We start from the raw sequence: 24111 nt of genomic DNA on the forward strand, positions 1-24111 counted from the left end.
TACAAATGGATCTTTAATATATTAGTAATGACATGTTCATTTGATTCTACAGAGATACAATAGGAAACATTTAGCAATACAAAGTCCCAATCAGATCATTCCTTCAACAAATACAAAATGTTAAAGTCTACCGTGCTTCCCAAACGGCACCATAGTCCTTTTATAGTGCACTACCCTGGTCAATAGTAGAGGACTAGGGCGCCATTTGAGAAGCAGGAATTTCATCACAGGGATGAGGTTCTGTCCCATAGAAAACAACATTACCATCTCTTCCTGTCTGGTCCCATAGAAAACAACATTACCACCTCTCTTCCTGTCTGGTCCCATAGAAAACAACATTACCACATCTCTTCCTGTCTTCAATACATTCTAAATGCTTTCTAATAACATTTATTTAATTCACCCCCCCAAAATAATACATTAACTAAAATATGTGAAATAATTATTTACATAATAGGTGTAGTCTACATTGGTGTAACCAAAGTGTTGAGGTGTCTATTTGTGCACACCAACTGTAGCAAAACATTTTTTAGGTAGGTCTCCTCCCCATTTTGTCCCGCTTGCTTCTGTTAATTTCCTAGTGAATACACCCCTGTACTCAATCACAGCATTGTCCAATCAGCTATTTACACCAGTATCACCCTGACAACGTGTCTGGAAACAACACAGGTAACTCAGGTAACCACTAAGGAAGTCCCGGTGTCTTGCTGCTCAACCAAACACACAAACTAATGGGTTAGTGCTATCGGAATGGTTGGGACGTCCCTACCCTAAACCTAACTTGAAAGGCTTGCATATATGGCACCGAATGGGGATTTAGCGTTGGTCTGTCGATCGTTCAGCGCACTGTGGTTTAGGGACCTTTATAGACATCTGACCACAGACACATTTCACCTGATTCGACATGTAAAATCTGTGCGCACTCGGTTCACAAATTACATTCAGAGAGGCCAAGTACTCTGGACCAGAAAACACTACTGCTGTGTCTGAGCCCTTAACCTCGAACCGAACCTTAACCCTTACCTAGACTAGTTTAAATTTCAACTTGAATGGGATGACAGAGTTGGGACGTCCCAAGCACCCCAAATAGCAAGGACCCTAACAAATACAGAAGAGAAAACACATGATGTACGGGGTAAAGTTTCTCCTAGGAACAGATCTTGGATCAGCTCTTCACCTCCACAAATCCTAACATAAAACAGTGGGGGAAATGCAAAACTGATTCAAGATCAGAATCTATGGGCAATTTCACTCTACACCGATCATTCACCACAATGGTTTCAATGTGTGTTACACACACACACACACACACACACACACACACACACACACCAAAATTACCTAACAGAACAGCAAAGACCAAAATATACACAATATAAACAAGAGAATACTTTCTTGAATTTCAAGAAATTCAAATAGCCAAATAACTAATACAGCGTTTCCCCCCTGGCTGCTCGTTATAACTAATGAACCTGTCCTTCTCCACTATGTTGATTAACCTGTCCTTCTCCGCTACCTACCATCACTATGTTGATTAACCTGTCCTTCTCGGCTACCTACCATCACTACGTTGATTAACCTGTCCTTCTCCGCTACCTACCATCACTACGTTGATTAACCTGTCCTTCTCCGCTACCTACCATCACTATGATGATTAACCTGTCCTTCTCCGCTACCTACCATCACTATGTTGATTAACCTGTCCTTCTCCGCTACCTACCATCACTACGTTGATTAACCTGTCCTTCTCCGCTACCTACCATCATTCTGATGAATAACCTGTCCTTCTCCGCTACCTACCATCACTATGTTGATTAACCTGTCCTTCTCAACTACCTACCATCATTCTGATGATTAACCTGTCCTTCTCAACTACCTACCATCATTCTGATGAATAACCTGTCCTTCTCCGCTACCTACCATCATTCTGATGAATAACCTGTCCTTCTCCGCTACCTACCATCACTATGTTGAATAACCTGTCCTTCTCCGCTACCTACCATCACTATGATGATTAACCTGTCCTTCTCCGCTACCTACCATCACTATGTTGATTAACCTGTCCTTCTCCGCTACCTACCATCACTATGTTGATTAACCTGTCCTTCTCAACTACCTACCATCACTATGTTGATTAACCTGTCCTTCTCAACTACCTACCATCATTCTGATGATTAACCTGTCCTTCTCCGCTACCTACTAGTATAAAAAAATATAACAAAAAAGTCCTTGGTTGTGTAGTAAGTTGATTGTCATACAGTGACTCAATCACAAGCCCATCTGCATGTCAGCGAAGTTGAAGAAGTTGTCCACATCTCGAGAGGAAGTATTTCTGTTGTCTGAAACAAACACCTGCAGGGAATAGGACAGAGTTACTTCACATACAGGTACTATATTATTAGCTCGTACAGTTCTGACTAACACTTTCAGTACAATTGATAAAATCCTGAGATCTTTTTAAAATGGTATTTTACCAGGTTAGTTTCACTGACATTAAAACAATAAATGTAAAAAAATATATAAACGATAACCCCTTTTTTCTCCCCAATTTCGTATTATCCAACTGGTAGTTACAGTCTTGTCTCATCGCTGCAACTCCCGTACGGACTCGGGAGAGGCGAAGGTCGAGAGCCGTGCGTCCTCCGAAACACGACCCGACCAAGTCGCACTGCTTCTTGACACAATGCCAGCTTAACCTAGAAGCCAGCCGCACCAGTGTGTCGGAGGAAACACCGTGCACCTGGCGACCATGTTAGCGTGCACTGCGCCCGGTCCACCACAGGAGTCGCTAGTGCGCGATGAAACAAGGACATCCCTGCCGACCAAACCCTCCCCTAACAACGCTGGGTCAATTGTGCACCGCCCCATGGGTCTCCCGGTTGCGGCAGGCTGCGACAGAGCCTGGACTAGAACCAGTAACACAGCTAGCACTGAGATGCAGTGCCTTAGACCACTGTGCCACTCAGTAGACCCAACAATAAATGTTTTGTCTAGAGATGTCAGGAATGCTGTTACCTTGGTTCCACTGAACATGTCACTGGCCATGCTCTTGCAGGCCTCCACTACCCCGTCCCCATTCAACTCCAGAGCTGTCACTGGGCCTGTGGCAACAAGAGATGCAGTTCAGAAATGCATGCCTAATCATCATAAGCACTAAACCAACTCATTAACACAATTCTTTCCTTCAACTATGAGGATCTTATCCCTCCTTTCTCTTGTTTCAAAGGTCATCATACATTACAGAGAACCAGAAACAGCAAACCGATGTCTGCCCTAGCCTCAACCCGATGTCAGCCCTAGCCTCTAACCGATGTCAGCCCTAGCCTCAACCCGATGTCAGCCCTAGCCTCAACCCCGATGTCAGCCCTAGCCTCAACCCGATGTCAGCCCTAGCCTCAACCCGATGTCAGCCCTAGCCTCAACCCGATGTCAGCCCTAGCCTCAACCCGATGTCAGCCCTAGCCTCAACCCGATGTCAGCCCTAGCCTCAAACCGATGTCAGCCCTAGCCTCAAACCGATGTCAGCCCTAGCCTCAAACCCGATGTCAGCCCTAGCCTCAACCCGATGTCAGCCCTAGCCTCAAACCCGATGTCTGCCCTAGCCTCAACCCGATGTCAGCCCTAGCCTCAAACAGATGTCAGCCCTAGTCTCAAACCGATGTCTGCCCTAGCCTCAACCCCGATGTCAGCCCTAGCCTCAACCCGATGTCAGCCCTAGCCTCAACCCGATGTCAGCCCTAGCCTCAACCCGATGTCAGCCCTAGCCTCAAACCGATGTCAGCCCTAGCCTCAAACCGATGTCAGCCCTAGCCTCAAACCGATGTCAGCCCTAGCCTCAAACCGATGTCTGCCCTAGCCTCAACCCGATGTCAGCCCTAGCCTCAAACCGATGTCTGCCCTAGCCTCAAACCGATGTCTGCCCTAGCCTCAAACCGATGTCTGCCCTAGCCTCAACCCGATGTCTGCCCTAGCCTCAACCCGATGTCTGCCCTAGCCTCAACCCGATGTCTGCCCTAGCCTCAACCCGATGTCAGCCCTAGCCTCAACCCGATGTCAGCCCTAGCCTCAAACAGATGTCAGCCCTAGCCTCAAACAGATGTCAGCCCTAGCCTCAAACCGATGTCAGCCCTAGCCTCAAACCGACTATTGAATGATTAACCCAGATGATAGGCAGATTGTCTGCAGGCCCTGGTCAAAAGTAGTGCCCTATATAGGGAATAAGGTGCTATTTGGGACAGTCTGTGTTCCTTACCGTTGGTGATCCACTCGAGGAGTCCCTCTGCATCATTCTGGAACACTCTGCTGACGTCCTCGGGGCGCATGGACACTTCCTTAGTCTGTATCAGCACAAACCCTTTCCCAGAGGCCTGGAGTTAATACAGACAGGAAGCAATGACATCGTTAAACCCTTTCCCAGAGGCCTGGAGTTAATACAGACAGGAAGCAATGACACCGTTAAACCCTTTCCCAGAGGCCTGGAGTTAATACAGACAGGAAGCAATGACACCGTTAAACCCTTTCCCAGAGGCCTGGAGTTAATACAGACAGGAAGCAATGACACCGTTAAACCCTTTCCCAGAGGCCTGGAGTTAATACAGACAGGAAGCAATGACACCGTTAAACCCTTTCCCAGAGGCTTGGAGTTAATACAGACAAGAGCCAAGGAAACCATGAACACAAATAATGTATGACATTTAGCAGAAGTTTTCTTCCAAAGCATCAGTCCATCTGGACTGTAGGCTGTGCCGACTCACACACTCAACTAGCACCAAAGTAATCCTACCTTGTTATGAAAGAGACAGTAGGCCTGTGTAACAGTATTGCTTCCGTCCCTCTCCTCGCCCCGGGCTCGAACCAGGGACCCTCTGCACACAGACAACTGACACCCACGAAGCATCGTTACCCATCGCGCCACAAAAGCAGCGGCCCTTACAGAGCAAGGGGAACAACTACTTCAAGGTTCAGAGCAAGTGACGTCACCGATTGAAATGCTATTTAGCGTGCACCACCGCTAACTAGCTAGCCGTTTCACATCGGTTACACTCACCCCCCTTTTGCCCTCCTCCTCTTCCGCAGCAACCAGTGATCCGGGTCAACAGCATCAATGTAACAGTATTGCTTCCGTCCCTCTCCTCGCCCTGAAACGCTATTAGCGCACACCACCGCTAACTAGTCATGTCCTAACCGACTTGCCAAAACTATAGTTTGTTAACAAGAGATTTGTGGAGTGGTTGAAAAATGAGTTTTAATGACTCCAACCTAAGTGGATGTAAACTTCTGACTTCAACTGTACATTACAACAACGCTCTTACAGCTCTTAATACAGGGATCTTATCGTAGTGAGGTAATCCCAAACGGGGGTACACAATGTCTTCCCATTTTCAAACAGTCCAACGGGGCTATACATTAATATACATTTGGGTGAGTCCCCCCCCCTCTCGCCTGATTAGCCTTGTTTCACTGCCCAAAAATATAATTAACATCCAATCACATTAACCGTTACTCTCTCGTGGGAATTCCACTAACGGTCGGTATGTAGCCAAACGTAGCTGATGCTCATGTTGGTATCTGTACTGATGGCACAAAAGCCATGACAGGGAGACATAAACTCAAGCTTATGGACAATGTCAAATGTGATATAGCGAAGCACCTGAGTGAGTTGGGTGTGCAATTATGCAGGTACTTTCCCGAAACGGATGACAACAGGATTCGTTTATCCCTTTCATGCCCGGCCTCCAGTCCACTTACCGATATCTGAACAAGAGAGCCTCATCGAAAGACTCATCAGAAGCCACTGCCAGATTTCTGGATTGGGCTGCGCTCAGAGTATCCTGCCTTGGCAAATCGTGCAGGTAAGACATTGATGCCTTTTGCAACCACGTACCTATGTGAGAGTGGATTCTCGGCCCCCACTAGCATGAAAAAGGCACAGACTGTGTGGAAAATGATTTAAGACTCTCTCCAATACAACCTAACATAGCAGAGTTACGTGCATCCTTTCAAGCACAACATTCTCATTAATCTGTGGTGAGTTATTCACAATTTTTGATGAAAAAAATAAGGTTTTATGTAAGATGGTTAAATGAAGAGCATAATTGTTGATTATTATCATTTGTGCCCTGGTCCTATAAGAGCACGTCACTTCCCTTCAGCCGGGTTGTGACAAAAACCCTCATTCATATGTTTAATAAATGTGTTGTATAGTGTGTGCTGCAGGCTTACAATGATGGCAAAAACAACATTTGAGAGTGCGCTGACCCTGGTGCTAGAGGGGGTACAGCTGGAGGTTGAATGTTTGAAGGGGTAGGGGACTGTAAAGTAGTTTGGGAACATCTGCTGTAGTGTATTTTACAGATGAGGTGAAGAGCTTACCACAGCTTAATAAGATCAACCAGTTGGGTGCAGCACAGCGGCATAGTAACAATGATGACCCACCAACAGACTAGTAAACAATGATGACCCACCAACAGACTAGTAAACAATGATGACCCCCCCAACAGACTAGTAAACAATGATGACCCCCCCAACAGACTAGTAAACAATGATGACCCACCAACAGACTAGTAAACAATGATGACCCCCAACAGACTAGTAAACAATGATGACCCCCCCAGACTACAGATTAGTAAACAATGATGACCCACCAACAGACTAGTAAACAATGATGACCCCCAACAGACTAGTAAACAATGATGACCCCCCCAACAGACTAGTAACAATGATGACCCACCAACAGACTAGTAAACAATGATGACCCCCAACAGACTAGTAAACAATGATGACCCCCAACAGACTAGTAAACAATGATGACCCCCAACAGACTAGTAAACAATGATGACCCACCAACAGACTAGTAAACAATGATGACCCACCAACAGACTAGTAAACAATGATGACCCACCAACAGACTAGTAAACAATGATGACCCCCACAGACTAGTAAACAATGATGACCCCCAACAGACTAGTAAACAATGATGACCCCCCAACAGACTAGTAAACAATGATGACCCCCCAACAGACTAGTAAACAATGATGACCCCCCAACAGACTAGTAAACAATGATGACCCACCAACAGACTAGTAAACAATGATGACCCCCCAACAGACTAGTAAACAATGATGACCCACCCCAACAGACTAGTAACAATGATGACCCACCAACAGACTAGTAAACAATGATGACCCCCCAACAGACTAGTAAACAATGATGACCCCCAACAGACTAGTAAACAATGATGACCCCCCAACAGACTAGTAAACAATGATGACCCCCAACAGACTAGTAAACAATGATGACCCACCAACAGACTAGTAAACAATGATGACCCCCCAACAGACTAGTAAACAATGATGACCCCCAACAGACTAGTAAACAATGATGACCCCCAACAGACTAGTAAACAATGATGACCCACCAACAGACTAGTAAACAATGATGACCCACCAACAGACTAGTAAACAATGATGACCCCCCAACAGACTAGTAAACAATGATGACCCCCAACAGACTAGTAACAATGATGACCCACCAACAGACTAGTAAACAATGATGACCCCCCCCAGACTAGTAAACAATGATGACCCCCCAACAGACTAGTAAACAATGATGACCCCCCAACAGACTAGTAAACAATGATGACCCCCAACAGACTAGTAAACAATGATGACCCCCAACAGACTAGTAAACAATGATGACCCCCCAACAGACTAGTAAACAATGATGACCCCCAACAGACTAGTAAACAATGATGACCCCCCAACAGACTAGTAAACAATGATGACCCCCCCAACAGACTAGTAAACAATGATGACCCCCCCAACAGACTAGTAAACAATGATGACCCCCAACAGACTAGTAAACAATGATGACCCCCCAACAGACTAGTAAACAATGATGACCCCCCAACAGACTAGTAACAATGATGACCCACCAACAGACTAGTAAACAATGATGACCCCACCCCCAACAGACTAGTAAACAATGATGACCCCCCAACAGACTAGTAAACAATGATGACCCCCAACAGACTAGTAAACAATGATGACCCCCCAACAGACTAGTAAACAATGATGACCCCCCAACAGAGTAGTAACAATGATGACCCACCAACAGACTAGTAAACAATGATGACCCCCCCAACAGACTAGTAAACAATGATGACCCCCCAACAGACTAGTAAACAATGATGACCCCCCCAACAGACTAGTAAACAATGATGACCCCCCAACAGACTAGTAAACAATGATGACCCCCCCCAACAGACTAGTAAACAATGATGACCCCCCAACAGACTAGTAAACAATGATGACCCCCCAACAGACTAGTTAATAATGATGACCCCCCAACAGACTAGTAAACAATGACCCCCCAACAGACTAGTAAACAATGATGACCCCCCAACAGACTAGTAAACAATGATGACCCCCCCCAACAGACTAGTAAACAATGATGACCCCCCAACAGACTAGTAAACAATGATGACCCCCCAACAGACTAGTAAACAATGATGACCCCCCAACAGACTAGTAAACAATGATGACCCCCCAACAGACTAGTAAACAATGATGACCCCCCCAACAGACTAGTAAACAATGATGACCCCCAACAGACTAGTAAACAATGATGACCCCCCAACAAACTAGTAAACAATGATGACCCCCCCAACAGACTAGTAAACAATGATGACCCACCAACAGACTAGTAAACAATGATGACCCACCAACAGACTAGTAAACAATGATGACCCCCCAAGAGACTAGTAAACAATTATGACCCCCCAACAGACTAGTAAACAATGATGACCCCCCAACAGACTAGTAAACAATGATGACCCCCCAACAAACTAGTAAACAATGATGACCCCCCCAACAGACTAGTAAACAATGATGACCCACCAACAGACTAGTAAACAATGATGACCCACCAACAGACTAGTAAACAATGATGACCCCCCAAGAGACTAGTAAACAATTATGACCCCCCCCAACAGACTAGTAAACAATGACCCCCCCCAACAGACTAGTAAACAATGATGACCCCCCAACAGACTAGTAAACAATGATGACCCCCCAACAGACTAGTAAACAATGATGACCCCCCAACAGACTAGTAAACAATGATGACCCCCCAACAGACTAGTAAACAATGATGACCCCCAACAGACTAGTAAACAATGATGACCCACCAACAGACTAGTGAACAATGATGACCCACCAACAGACTGGTAAACAATGATGACCCACCAACAGACTGGTAAACAATGATGACCCACCAACAGACTGGTAAACAATGATGACCCACCAACAGACTGGTAAACAATGATGACCCACCAACAGACTGGTAAACAATGATGACCCACCAACAGACTAGTAAACAATTATGACCCCCCAACAGACTAGTAAACAATGATGACCCACCAACAGACTAGTAAACAATGATGACCCACCAACAGACTAGTAAACAATGATGACCCACCAACAGACTAGTAAACAATGATGACCCCCAACAGACTAGTAAACAATGATGACCCCCCCCCAACAGACTAGTAAACAATGATGACCCCCCAACAGACTAGTAAACAATGATGACCCCCCAACAGACTAGTAAACAATGATGACCCCCCAACAGACTAGTAAACAATGATGACCCCCCAACAGACTAGTAAACAATGATGACCCCCAACAGACTAGTAAACAATGATGACCCCCAACAGACTAGTAAACAATGATGACCCCCCAACAGACTAGTAAACAATGATGACCCCCAACAAACTAGTAAACAATGATGACCCCCCAACAGACTAGTAAACAATGATGACCCACCAACAGACTAGTAAACAATGATGACCCACCAACAGACTAGTAAACAATGATGACCCCCCCAAGAGACTAGTAAACAATTATGACCCCCCAACAGACTAGTAAACAATGATGACCCCCCCAACAGACTAGTAAACAATGATGACCCCCCAACAAACTAGTAAACAATGATGACCCCCAACAGACTAGTAAACAATGATGACCCACCAACAGACTAGTAAACAATGATGACCCACCAACAGACTAGTAAACAATGATGACCCCCCCAAGAGACTAGTAAACAATTATGACCCCCCAACAGACTAGTAAACAATGATGACCCCCCCAACAGACTAGTAAACAATGATGACCCCCAACAGACTAGTAAACAATGATGACCCCCAACAGACTAGTAAACAATGATGACCCCCCAACAGACTAGTAAACAATGATGACCCCCAACAAACTAGTAAACAATGATGACCCACCAACAGACTGGTAAACAATGATGACCCACCAACAGACTAGTGAACAATGATGACCCACCAACAGACTGGTAAACAATGATGACCCACCAACAGACTGGTAAACAATGATGACCCACCAACAGACTGGTAAACAATGATGACCCACCAACAGACTGGTAAACAATGATGACCCACCAACAGACTGGTAAACAATTATGACCCCCCCAACAGACTAGTAAACAATGATGACCCACCAACAGACTAGTAAACAATGATGACCCACCAACAGACTAGTAAACAATGATGACCCACCAACAGACTAGTAAACAATGATGACCCACCAACACCAGAAGGACCTTGAGTCACTTCCTCATCTGGAGGATGACCAGTAGAGAATGACCTTAATGGAAAGGCCAAAAATAGAACCATTGCAGCAAGGGAAGGAGACCTTTAACTGCATGACAAAGTGTCTAACCTTCCCTCATTTTTTGTATTACTTTAAGTCATTGAACACACTCTCTTATCCTCCTCACCCTCCTCTACCTGCTCACCTCATCAATGAGTTTCCGGGCGTTAGCAGTGGTGTAGTCCCCAGAGAAGAACACAAACAGACAGGACTCGTCACTCTCCTTGCGTCTGCCTCCTTTGGTCATGGGCACGATGCTGCGGGATGCCTCAGCTGAGATCCGGACTGATTTAAACTCTGACTCCGGGTCAGGGGCTGGAACATGGTCCAACACCACAGTGTCCTCAGGCAGCAGGCTCCAATTGGTCTCCCCTGAGACGGGCGTGAAGTCATGGACGTTGCTCCAGTTGTTGTTGAAGATGCTGAGGCCTGCGTCCTTGAAGTGGAAGGCCAGCTCGGGGTAGTAGTACTGGAAGCAGCCGAACTTCATTCCCGTGGACGCCTCGATGATGGGCTGAGTGGCGCAACACAGGAACACCTCCATCTTCTGACAGTCCCTGGTCCTGAACTGCTGGCAGGCCACCACACACTTGATGTCCTTACAGTCCCTGAAGAACACACTGCCCTTCACTGGCCCCATAACGATGCAGCAGTTAGTGCAGTCGTCGATGGTGATGGTGGCAGAGTGGTCCAACACGAAGATCTTACAGTTGTCACAGTCCTGGATGACAAACTGCTGTCCGTTCAGCTTGCCTGGCAGACGGCCCACCGTGGCATTCTTCAGCCCTGTTAGCATGAAGTCCTTAGGATCAACCTGCACAGAGACAGACATTAGTTCCTTAGGGTCAATCTGCATAGAGACAGACATTAGTTCCTTAGGGTCAATCTGCATAGAGACAGACATTAGTTCCTTTGGGTCAATCTGCATAGAGACGGACATTAGTTCCTTAGGGCAGTGGTTCTTAAACTTTTTCAGCCCGGGACCCAAGAGAAATGTGTTTTCCTGGGACCCAAGCTTAGGAAAAGATGAAACCATACATAAATATCGGTACATTTCATTACCTTTATGCCTAAAACAAACGCAATATAGACAAAAACATTAAATATTCGTATAAATATATATTCATGTTCATTTCCCCCCATTAAAAACACTATTACATATCTGTCTAGGTTGGAAATGTTGCTGTTAAAATACAATAAATCATGTTTCATTCTGAACTAGAATAAACAGATTGATCCCATCACACAGATGAATAACAGAACAAAGGCTTCATGATGGTGCAATAAATCAAATCAAATCAAATTTAATTTGTCACATACACATGGTTAGCAGATGTTAATGCGAGTGTAGCAAAAGGCTTGTGCTTCTAGTTCCGACAATGCAGTAATAACGAGCAAGTAATCTAACTAACAATTCCAAAAAAACTACTGTCTTATACACAGTGTAAGGGGATAAAGAATATGTACATAAGGATATATGAATGAGTGATGGTACAGAGCAGCATAGGCAAGATACAGTAGATGATATCGAGTACAGTATATACATATGAGATAAGTATGTAAACCAAGTGGCATAGTTAAAGTGGCTAGTGATACATGTATTACATAAGGATGCAGTCGATGATATAGAGTACAGTATCAACGTATGCATATGAGATGAACAATGTAGGGTAAGTAACATTATATAAGGTAGCATTGTTTAAAGTGGCTAGTGATATATTTACATCATTTCCCATCAATTCCCATGATTAAAGTGGCTGGAGTAGAGTCAGTGTCATTGACAGTGTGTTGGCAGTAGCCACTCAATGTTAGTGGTGGCTGTTTAACAGTCTGATGGCCTTGAGATAGAAGCTGTTTTTCAGTCTCTCGGTCCCAGCTTTGATGCACCTGTACTGACCTCGCCTTCTGGATGACAGCGGGGTGAACAGGCAGTGGCTCGGGTGGTTGATGTTCTTGATGATCTTTATGGCCTTCCTGTAGCATCGGGTGGTGTAGGTGTCCTGGAGGGCAGGTAGTTTGCCCCCGGTGATGCGTTGTGCAGACCTCACTACCCTCTGGAGAGCCTTACAGTTGAGGGCGGTGCAGTTGCCATACCAGGCGGTGATACAGCCCGCCAGGATGCTCTCGATTGTGCATCTGTAGAAGTTTGTGAGTGCTTTTGGTGACAAGCCGAATTTCTTCAGCCTCCTGAGGTTGAAGAGGCGCTGCTGCGCCTTCCTCACGATGCTGTCTGTGTGAGTGGACCAATTCAGTTTGTCTGTGATGTGTATGCCGAGGAACTTAAAACTTGCTACCCTCTCCACTACTGTTCCATCGATGTGGATGGGGGTGTTCCCTCTGCTGTTTCCTGAAGTCCACAATCATCTCCTTAGTTTTGTTGACGTTGAGTGTGAGGTTATTTTCCTGACACCACACTCCGAGGGCCCTCACCTCCTCCCTGTAGGCCGTCTCGTCGTTGTTGGTAATCAAGCCTACCACTGTTGTGTCGTCCGCAAACTTGATGTTTGAGTTGGAGGCGTGCGTGGCCACGCAGTCGTGGGTGAACAGGGAGTACAGGAGAGGGCTCAGAACGCACCCTTGTGGGGCCCCAGTGTTGAGGATCAGCGGGGAGGAGATGTTGTTGCCTACCCTCACCACCTGGGGGCAGCCCGTCAGGAAGTCCAGTACCCAGTTGCACAGGGCGGGGTCGAGACCCAGGGTCTCGAGCTTGATGACGAGCTTGGAGGGTACTATGGTGTTGAATGCCGAGCTGTAGTCGATGAACAGCATTCTCACATAGGTATTCCTCTTGTCCAGATGGGTTAGGGCAGTGTGCAGTGTGGTTGAGATTGCATCGTCTGTGGACCTATTTGGGCGGTAAGCAAATTGGAGTGGGTCAAGGGTGTCAGGTAGGGTGGAGGTGATATGGTCCTTGACTAGTCTCTCAAAGCACTTCATGATGACGGATGTGAGTGCTACGGGGCGGTAGTCGTTTAGCTCAGTTACCTTAGCTTTCTTGGGAACAGGAACAATGGTGGCCCTCTTGAAGCATGTGGGAACAGCAGACTGGTATAGGGATTGATTGAATATGTCCGTAAACACACCGGCCAGCTGGTCTGCGCATGCTCTGAGGGCGCGGCTGGGGATGCCGTCTGGGCCTGCAGCCTTGCGAGGGTTAACACGTTTAAATGTCTTACTCACTTCGGCTGCAGTGAAGGAGAGAGACCGCATGTTTCCGTTGCAGGCCATGTCAGTGGCACTGTATTGTCCTCAAAGCGGGCAAAAAGTTATTTAGTCTGCCTGGGAGCAAGACATCCTGGTCCGTGACTGGGCTGGGTTTCTTCCTGTAGTCCGTGATTGACTGTAGACCCTGCCACATGCCTCTTGTGTCTGAGCCGTTGAATTGAGATTCTACTTTGTCTCTGTACTGGCGCTTAGCTTGTTTGATAGCCTTGCAGAGGGAATAGCTGCACTGTTTGTATTCAGTCATGTTACCAGACACCTTGCCCTGATTAAAAGCAGTGGTTCGTGCCTTCAGTTTCACACGAATGCTGCCATCAATCCACGGTTTCTGGTTAGGGAATGTTTTAATCGTTGCTATGGGAACGACATCTTCAACGCACGTTCTAATGAACTCGCACACCGTATCAGCGTATTCGTCAATGTTGTTGTCTGACGCAATACGAAACATCTCCCAGTCCACGTGATGGAAGCAGTCTTGGAGTGTGGAGTCAGCTTGGTCGGACCAGCGTTGGACAGACCTCAGCGTGGGAGCTTCTTGTTTTAGTTTCTGTCTGTAGGCAGGGATCAACAAAATGGAGTCGTGGTCAGCTTTTCCGAAAGGGGGCGGGGCAGGGCCTTATATGCGTCGCGGAAGTTAGAGTAACAATGATCCAGGGTCTTTCCACCCCTGGTTGCGCAATCGATATGCTGATAAAATTTAGGAGTCTTGTTTTCAGATTAGTCTTGTTAAAATCCCCAGCTACAATGAATGCAGCCTCCGGATAAATCGTTTCCAGTTTGCAGAGAGTTAAATAAAGTTCGTTCAGAGCCATCGATGTGTCTGCTTGGGGGGATATATACGGCTGTGATTATAATCGAAGAGAATTCTCTTGGTAGATAATGCGGTCTACATTTGATTGTGAGGAATTCTAAATCAGGTGAACAGAAGGATTTGAGTTCCTGTATGTTTCTTTCATCACACCATGTCACGTTGGCCATAAGGCATACGCCCCCGCCCGTCTTCTTACCAGAAAGATGTTTGTTTCTGTCGGCGCGATGCGTGGAGAAACCCGCTGGCTGCACCGCTTCGGATTGCGTCTCTCCAGTTAGCAATACTAATTAACATTACAGCTGCACATCCTCCTGCATATCCTAATGTATAAATTATTGTTAAAATAAAGTCTAGGTTGGAAATGTTGCTGTTAAAATACATATGCTTTATTCTGAACTGGAATAAACAGATTGATCACATCACACACACACCTAATGAGAGGTCTGTGGCTGGTTCAAGTTCTCAACAAGCAGGTCTATTCTGGGCTCAGTTTGACAGTTTAACACTGAGGTCATACTCAGCAATGACACCGTTTCTGTACTTGAGAACCCTGCCGTCGGGGACTGTATGTGATGCCAAACTGGATCAGAACAGCTACTGCTTTCTCAGTCAGGAAGGAGACCACTTCCTGCTGTAGAACCCAGAACTGTGCGAGTGTGTTTGAAGCAAGAGGCTTTTTGAGACAGTTCATTCTAGTTCAGAATAACAATTATTACTTGCAAGTTAACAAACAGTTCCAACCGAGACTAGTTTTCAACAATAATTTCTACAGTAAGATGTAAAGTGGGCATGATCATGTTTCATCTGTGCTGTTACTTAGGGTTGCACTATCAGTAACTAGCTTGCTTTGGCTATCATTAGCTATTACATGTGTACAAGGCCAGGTTTTTTTTTGAAAGAGAATATCACATCTACTACTATGAGAGTTAGTACTCCCTTATGCCTGCTGATCATCACCTGTTATAAAAACAACAAAAATGTCTTTGTTACGAGTCCCTTTGGCCCGGCAGTCTAGGGGGGTATCCCAACTAAACTAACCCAACTAAATTACCGTTAAACACTCAGGGTTTATTTGAAAACACATGGTAATGGGGGGAGCAGGAAAAGGGGCTGAGCTGGACCCAAAGAAAGAAATAATAAGTATACAAAAATACCCCTAAACTAGACTAGCCTACTTCACCAACAGCTAACTAACTAACCAAAAATACCCCTAAACTAGACTAGCCTACTTCACCAACAGCTAACTAACTAACCAAAAATACCCCTAAGCTAGACTAGCCTACTTCACCAACAGCTAACTAACTAACCAAAAATACCCCTAAGCTAGACTAGCCTACTTCACCAACAGCTAACTAACTAACCAAAAATACAGTGGGTGGTCCGCCCAGTTCTAACTAGTGTTTTTATACAAAGTATTCCTACGGGTAATGTATGCCCATGGGCGACTTATCTTGGTACCCCCTCTTCCCACCGTCAAACAAACACCATAACAAAACCAATACTCACAGGTGGGGACAAAGTGACATGTAGATGCCAAAAACCAAATAAGAGATCTACAGACAGATGGCATTGACAGAGAGATCTACAGACAGATGGCATTGACAGAGAGATCTACAGACAGATGGCATTGACAGAGAGATCTACAGACAGATGGCATTGACAAGAGATCTACAGACAGATGGCATTGACAAGAGATCTACAGACAGATGGCATTGACAAAAGATCTACAGACAGCTGGCATTGACAGAGAGATCTACAGACAGATGGCATTGACAGAGAGATCTACTGACAGATGGCATTGACAGAGAGATCTACAGACAGATGGCATTGACAGAGAGATCTACAGACAGATGGCATTGACAGAGAGATCTACAGACAGATGGCATTGACAAGAGATCTACAGACAGATGGCATTGACAAGAGATCTACAGACAGATGGCATTGACAAAAGATCTACAGACAGCTGGCATTGACAGAGAGATTGAGCAAACAACAGATCTACAGACAGATGGTTTTTGAAACCATTGGGAAAGTGATTGACAGGTAATGGAAACTAGGAGGTTGACAGTCTTCTGGCATTGACAGCGACTGATTGACAGGAGATCTACAGAATGATGATTGCCACCTGTGAGGAGAGGAGAAGATGGCATTGAGAAAGAAACACACACACAGAATACTAGAGGCAGATCTGTATCCGTAAAGTCTTGACTAGTTGACCTATTTTCCAGAGTCTACTGACAGATCTGCCCTGTTCTGAAAGACCTCCAGACAGGGTTTGACAGTCATGCTGATGGGTGTTTGGTCAGGACGATGGCATTTCTATTCATTTGTTCAGGGTTTTTAAACCAAGGGAAAGTTTCATTTGAGAGACTCATTACTAACGTTAAGCACTTCCCCACACAAAACACATTGTGGGCGCTCCTTCTTACTTCTCAAAGTTGGTATTAAAAAGAGAAACTCATCACTGTATTTGTGTTTCATGACAATTGAGCTCAGTCAGAACTTGTAGCTAGCATGAGTCCAGTTGGTGACAGCGGTGAGTGATGGCGAGTGGGAATGATAAGTCAGTGGCTGACAGAACATCATCTGCTGCTGAACGACAGCACATCATCATCATCTGCTGCTGCTGAACGACAGCACATCATCATCATCATCATCTGCTGCTGAACAGCACATCATCATCATCTGTTGAACGACAGCACATCATCATCATCATCTGCTGCTGCTGAACGACAGCACATCATCATCATCTGCTGCTGAACGACAGCACATCATCATCATCTGCTGAACGACAGCACATCATCATCATCTGCTGCTGCTGAACGACAGCACATCATCATCTGCTGCTGAACAGCACAACATCATCATCTGCTGAACGACAGCACATCTGCTGCTGCTGAATGACAGCACATCATCATCTGCTGCTGCTGAACGACAGCACATCATCATCATCATCATCTGCTGCTGCTGAACGACAGCACATCATCATCATCTGCTGCTGAACGACAGCACATCATTATCATCAGCTGAACGACAGCACATCATCATCATCTGCTGCTGCTGAATGACAGCACATCATCATCATCATCAGCTGAACGACAGCACATCAGCATCTGCTGAATGACAGCACACCATCATTATCATCATATGCAGCTGAACGACAGCACATCATCATCTGCTGCTGAACAACAGCACATCATCATCTGCTGCTGAACGACAGCACATCATCATCATCATCTGCTGAACGACAGCACATCATCATCATCATCTGCTGAACGACAGCACATCAACATCAGCATCTGCTGAACGACAGCACATCAACATCAACATCATCTGCTGCTGCTGAACGACAGCACATCATCCGCTGCTGAACGACAGCACATCATCTGCCGCTGAACGACAGCACATCATCTGCTGCTGAGCGACAGCACATCATCATCTGCTGAACGACAGCACATCATCATCATCTGCTGAACGACAGCACATCATCATCATCTGCTGCTGCTGAACGACAGCACATCAACATCATCTGCTGCTGCTGACGACAGCACATCATCATCATCATCTGCTGCTGAACGACAGCACATCATCATCTCATCTGCTGAACGACAGCACATCATTATCATCATCTGCTGAGCGACAGCACATCATTATCATCAGCTGATCGACAGTACATCATCATCATCATCTGCTGCTGCTGAACGACAGCACATCATCATCTGCTGCTGAACGACAGCACATCATCATCTGCTGAACGACAGCACATCAACATCATCTGCTGCTGCTGAACGACAGCACATCATCTGCTGCTGAATGACAGCACATCATCTGCTGCTGAACGACAGCACATCATCTGCTGCTGAGCGACAGCACATCATCATCATCTGCTGAACGACAGCACATCATCATCATCTGCTGCACAACAGCACATCATGATCATAAATCTGCTGCTGAACAGCACATCATCATCATCTGCTGAACGACAGCACATCATCATCATCTGCTGAACGACAGCACATCAACATCATCTGCTGCTGCACGACAGCACACCATCATCATCTGCTGCTGCTGAACGACAGCACATCATCATCTGCTGCTGAACGACAGCACATCATTATCATCAGCTGAGCGACAGCACATCATTATCATCAGCTGATCGACAGCACATCATCATCATCATCTGCTGCTGCTGAACGACAGCACATCATCATCTGCTGCTGAACGACAGCACATCATTATCTGCTGAACGACAGCACATCAACATCAACATCATCTGCTGCTGCTGAACGACAGCACATCAACATCATCTGCTGCTGCTGAACGACAGCACATAATCATCTGCTGCTGCTGAACGACAGCATATCATCTGCTGCTGAACGGCAGCACATCATCTGCTGCTGAACGAAAGCACATCATCATCATCTGCTGCTGAACGACAGCACATCATCATCTGCTGCTGAACGACAGCACATCATCATCTGCTGCTGAACGACAGCACATCATCATCTGCTGCTGAACGACAGCACATCATCATCTGCTGCTGAACGACAGCACATCATCATCTGCTGCTGAACGACAGCACATCATCTGCTGCTGAACGACAGCACATCATCTGCTGCTGAACGACAGCACATCATCTGCTGCTGAACGACAGCACATCATCATCTGCTGCTGAACGACAGCACATCATCTGCTGCTGAACGACAGCACATCATCATCATCTGCTGCTGAACGACAGCACATCATCATCATCTGCTGCTGAACGACAGCACATCATCATCATCTGCTGCTGCTGAACGACGGCACATCATCATCTGCTGCTGAACAGCACATCATCATCATCTGCTGAACGACAGCACATCATCTGCTGCTGCACGACAGCACATCATCATCATCTGCTGCTGCACGACAGCACATCATCATCATCATCTGCTGCTGAACGACAGCAGATCATCATCATCATCTGCTGCTGAACGACAGCACATCATTATCATCAGCTGAACGACAGCACATCATCATCATCATCTGCTGCTGCTGAACAACAGCACATCATCATCATCAGCTGAACGACAGCACATCATCATCTGCTGAACGACAGCACACCATCATTATCATCATGTGCAGCTGAACGACAGCACATCATCATCATCTGCTGCTGAACGACAGCACATCATCATCTGCTGCTGAACGACAGCACATCATCATCATCATCTGCTGACCGACAGCACATCAACATCATCATCTGCTGAACGACAGCACATCAACATCAACATCATCTGCTGCTGCTGAACGACAGCATATCATCATCATCTGCTGCTGCTGAACGACAGCACATCATCTGCTGCTGAACGACAGCACATCATCTGCTGCTGAACGACAGCAAATCATCTGCTGCTGAACGACAGCACATCAGCATCATCTGCTGAACGACAGCACATCATCATCATCTGCTGAACATCATCATCATCTGCTGCTGAACGACAGCACATCATCATCATCATCTGCTGCTGAACAGTACATCATCATCTGCTGCTGCTGAACGACAGCACATCATCATCATCTGCTGCTGCTGAACGACAGCACATCATCATCATCTGCTGCTGAACAGCACATCATCATCATCTGCTGAACGACAGCACATCATCTGCTGCTGCTGAACGACAGCACATCATCATCATCTGCTGCTGCACGACAGCACATCATCATCATCTGCTGCTGCTGAGCGACAGCACATCATCATCATCATCATCTGCTGCTGAACGACAGCACATCATCATCATCATCTGCTGCTGAACGACAGCACATCATCATCATCATCTGCTGCTGAACGACAGCACATCATCATCTGCTGAACGACAGCACATCATCATCATCATCATCTGCTGCTGCACGACAGCACATCATCATCTGCTGAACGACAGCACACCATCATTATCATCATGTGCAGCTGAACGACAGCACATCATCATCATCTGCTGCTGAACGACAGCACATCATCATCTGCTGCTGAACGACAGCACATCATCATCATCATCTGCTGAACGACAGCACATCAACATCATCATCTGCTGCACGACAGCACATCATCATCTGCTGCTGAATGACAGCACATCATCATCATCTGCTGCTGAATGACAGCACATCATCATCATCTGCTGCTGAACGACAGCACATCATCATCATCTGCTGCTGAACGACAGCACATCATCTGCTGCTGAATGACAGCACATCATCATCATCTGCTGCTGAATGACAGCACATCATCTGCTGCTGAACGACAGCGCTGCGTCGTGTGTCGCGGAGTGATCTACAACAAAACTGCAGGAAAATGATCCGGTAAACCGCGAAGCACAAGGGCATCTCCCTCTACCGCAGCTGCCAAACTGAGCAGAGACCGCTGCTAAGCAGAGTGCGCAGACGCATTTGGCCAAATCAATTCCAGTAAATTATGAAATATTCATACATTTACTCTGACACATCGCGACCCATGCATTAAGAAAGGCTGCCTTAGGGTCATTGAGCAGAAGCTCTTTTCCAGTGCGACCCTGGGTAAGTGTCTTGCTCAAGGGTACATAACATTTTTTACCTAGTCGGTTCGTGGATTCGAACCAGCCACCTTTCGGTTACTGCCCAACACTCTTAATCGCTACATTACAAAACACAAAAAGGCGAACAGTAGTAGATAAATGGCAAGCTGGTAAAATTAAAGACTGCTCTTGGAACTTTTTGGAAAAATAGGGACATGTCTGTCTATTTCACCAAATCTCTCAACATGTATTTATTTTAATGGTTTTAAGTTCTACACCATTTTAAATCAGGATAAAATTATTTCTAATGAGTTTACCAATTTCTGGTAGCTAAAACGTCAAAACAAAAAAAAAACTTACGGAACTCTGAGGTCGTCCCATTGTTTCCAGTAGGAGAAATATAGATAGGTATGTTCGTTTTTACATAATATCTCGCAGTGTGTATATTTGAATTTTACAAGTCGGACACCATTTTAATCATGAAGCTCCTCTTTCTAATTGTGTAATGCTGGGCAGCGTACTCCGTTGTCATCAAACGCTAGCCCCGAAATGTTTCCCTTGGAACGCTGAGCTCCCCCTTGTTTTCTTATAGCGAGGCATGCTGGTATATTTCGCAATGTGTATATATATTTTTTATTAAGTCACCATTATAATCAGGATAATCATCTCTTTCTAATGACACACGGTTGAGTAAACAGCATACTCTGCTTTCATCGATCGCTAGACCAGAAATAGTCAAGTTACAATTTGTTTCCGACTTCCTCTTATACAGACATAAGCACACTTGGCACCATCGAGGTGCGGATGTTTACTTTCTACACGAGTTGTTATTTTTCAGTTTCTTCCTGTGAACAGACTGTAGTGGTCAAATAAAAAAGGTATAATTTGTTTGGTGCCATTTAGGGAAATGGAATTCTAAGGATCATTCCAGTCAGAAGAGACCCAGCGAAGGTTCGTTTTAATTCATTTGCTATTGCCTGGCGCTAGTGTTCGTTCTCAACCAACGTTTTTTGGCCGTTTTTCAGCCCTGGGTGAATTTTGACTCGTTCTATCCCTAACCATGCATGCATCCTCAGCGATCCGCCCTGGTCATACATGCATCCTCAGCGATCCCCCCTGGTCATACATGCATCCTCAGCGATCCCCCCTGGTCATACATGCATCCTCGCCGCTAGTCTCCCTGGCCATGCATCATCTCCATACCTTTTCACGTTTGTCCCAGCTGTATTGTTTAGGTGGGTCCTCTGTTGTATTGCTGCAGAGGTCAATGTTGTTGGCGTTGCTGCTGTTCGCCTTATCTTCCACCGTTTTCGGAGTAGGTTCCTTTTCGGGTGATTTTCTCTTGGATTTTTTGGAGAACCAGCAACCCATTTTGTCCTTTTAACAATAAACCAATCAAACGTGTATAGGAAAATATGATAAGAGTCTGTCCCCAAAAGATTTATCGCCTACTTTGTATAACATGTACAGGTATTTCGGTCTTCTTGCCTCCTCGGTTTCTGGCTTCTTATCACGTACTCGTAAACATGTCTTTCGTTTGAGCTTCCCTTTTCCTTACTCAGTTCAACAGCCAATCAATACTTTGCAATCCGTTACTTAGTAACAGCGAATCACAGTACAACAACAGTCTGGGAGGGGACAACGTGGACAATGTCAGCCAATCAAATGAGTGTTCTGCTTTTTGGGAGTTGGGCGTTGTTTTAGCAGCGCTCAGTATGCAGTGTGGTAAACAGTGAGGGGTTTCGATTTTCTGGCCCGGTTTACCGCCGGGGAGAGGGGTTAAATCGGTGAAAGGTGATTGCATTCCTTTTGGAACCGGCTGCCTCCCGGCACGAGCAAGGTGACGGTTCAAACCCCAAAACGAAATAATCTCAAAACAAATGTCTCGTAGTCTAGGCTAGATTAAGCACGTGGAGTAATGACTAAAATGGTGTTTTCACATGCAAAAGTGATTGTTTTGGATAATTACGTTTAATCTGCCTCAAATTAAAACTAGTTAAAACATTCTAACGTATATGTTATATAAAATATAAAGTGTATGTTTCTGGACGATGCACCATGCTGCCCTGTTGACAACATGACTGAGTGGCGCAGATTATTGTTCGACATGAGAAGAATGCTTTTTTTCCGTTCACGTCACCGGGCCATAGACCCGTACACCGCGGCTCAGGTTAATAGAACTCCGTCAGATGTATATAAATCATTGGTAATAAAAATAAACATTCGTCCAGATATCGTACATTCTATAAAGTAAAACATTTTGAATACAATTTTACGTTTCTGTTTGTTTGTTGTAATGTCGGATTTTGACACGTGATGATGCATCATGCAATGCAGTCTGTTAAACTCTTTCCTGACGTACTATCCATGGGTGGATCAGTTATGCTATAACTTTATTTATGCGTCAAAACAAAACAACATGCTTATTAGCTAACAACTTAAGCTACTTGTCCATTCTAATTATAGGCTGCGGCCTATGTATACACACTCACTGTAACACAACGGGACGTGCTGCTGCTTCTGAACTAAGGTGTATAACCTCTTATCATCACGATAAAACAAACGTTAATTCATGCTCCAGTCACAAACAACTAGGCTATTCTGTCTATCTGAACATTTCACATGATCATTTGGTATGGAGGCCTGTTTGAAATTTACAAGAGAACAAACAGGTTTGCAGCATGTTTCCGACACCTCCTGCTGTACTGTGTCTGTACAGGCTACCACATGTTCTGAATATGACCACATTTAGTTATTTTTTATCGCTTTGGTACTATTCTTCACAAGTATGTGTTAAAATTTCACCTGATCATCAAAAACTGAAAGCACATTTTCAATTGACTATGTACAACACACAACATCACACAGTAACTTTCTC

At 45.4% G+C, this 24111-nt stretch overlaps 1 protein-coding gene across 5 annotated transcripts; it reads right to left on the minus strand.

Moving 5' to 3' along the window:
- On the minus strand, positions 1–22782 carry LOC112252006 (RP2 activator of ARL3 GTPase). 5 transcript variants are annotated; one of them, XR_006083542.1, is made up of 7 exons: positions 22437–22782; positions 10819–11487; positions 4784–4879; positions 4253–4367; positions 3016–3101; positions 2180–2352; positions 1–1859 (listed from the first exon to the last, which is right to left on the minus strand). XR_006083542.1 is itself a non-coding variant. In XM_042322793.1 (6 exons), exons 1-6 carry the CDS (start codon positions 22602–22604, stop codon positions 2269–2271), a joined length of 1218 nt encoding a protein of 405 aa, XP_042178727.1. In that variant the 5' UTR covers positions 22605–22782; the 3' UTR covers positions 1–2268. The 5 variants fall into 5 exon arrangements, 3 of the variants coding, with proteins under 3 accessions (XP_042178727.1, XP_042178729.1, XP_042178728.1); XR_006083543.1 differs by having other exon boundaries at positions 1–1756; positions 2117–2352; XM_042322793.1 differs by having other exon boundaries at positions 1–2352.
- Between the last annotated feature and the right edge of the window lie 1329 nt (positions 22783–24111).

This window comes from Oncorhynchus tshawytscha, linkage group LG06 (assembly GCF_018296145.1).
Source record: "Oncorhynchus tshawytscha isolate Ot180627B linkage group LG06, Otsh_v2.0, whole genome shotgun sequence".
In the NCBI taxonomy this organism is placed as follows: domain Eukaryota; kingdom Metazoa; phylum Chordata; class Actinopteri; order Salmoniformes; family Salmonidae; genus Oncorhynchus; species Oncorhynchus tshawytscha.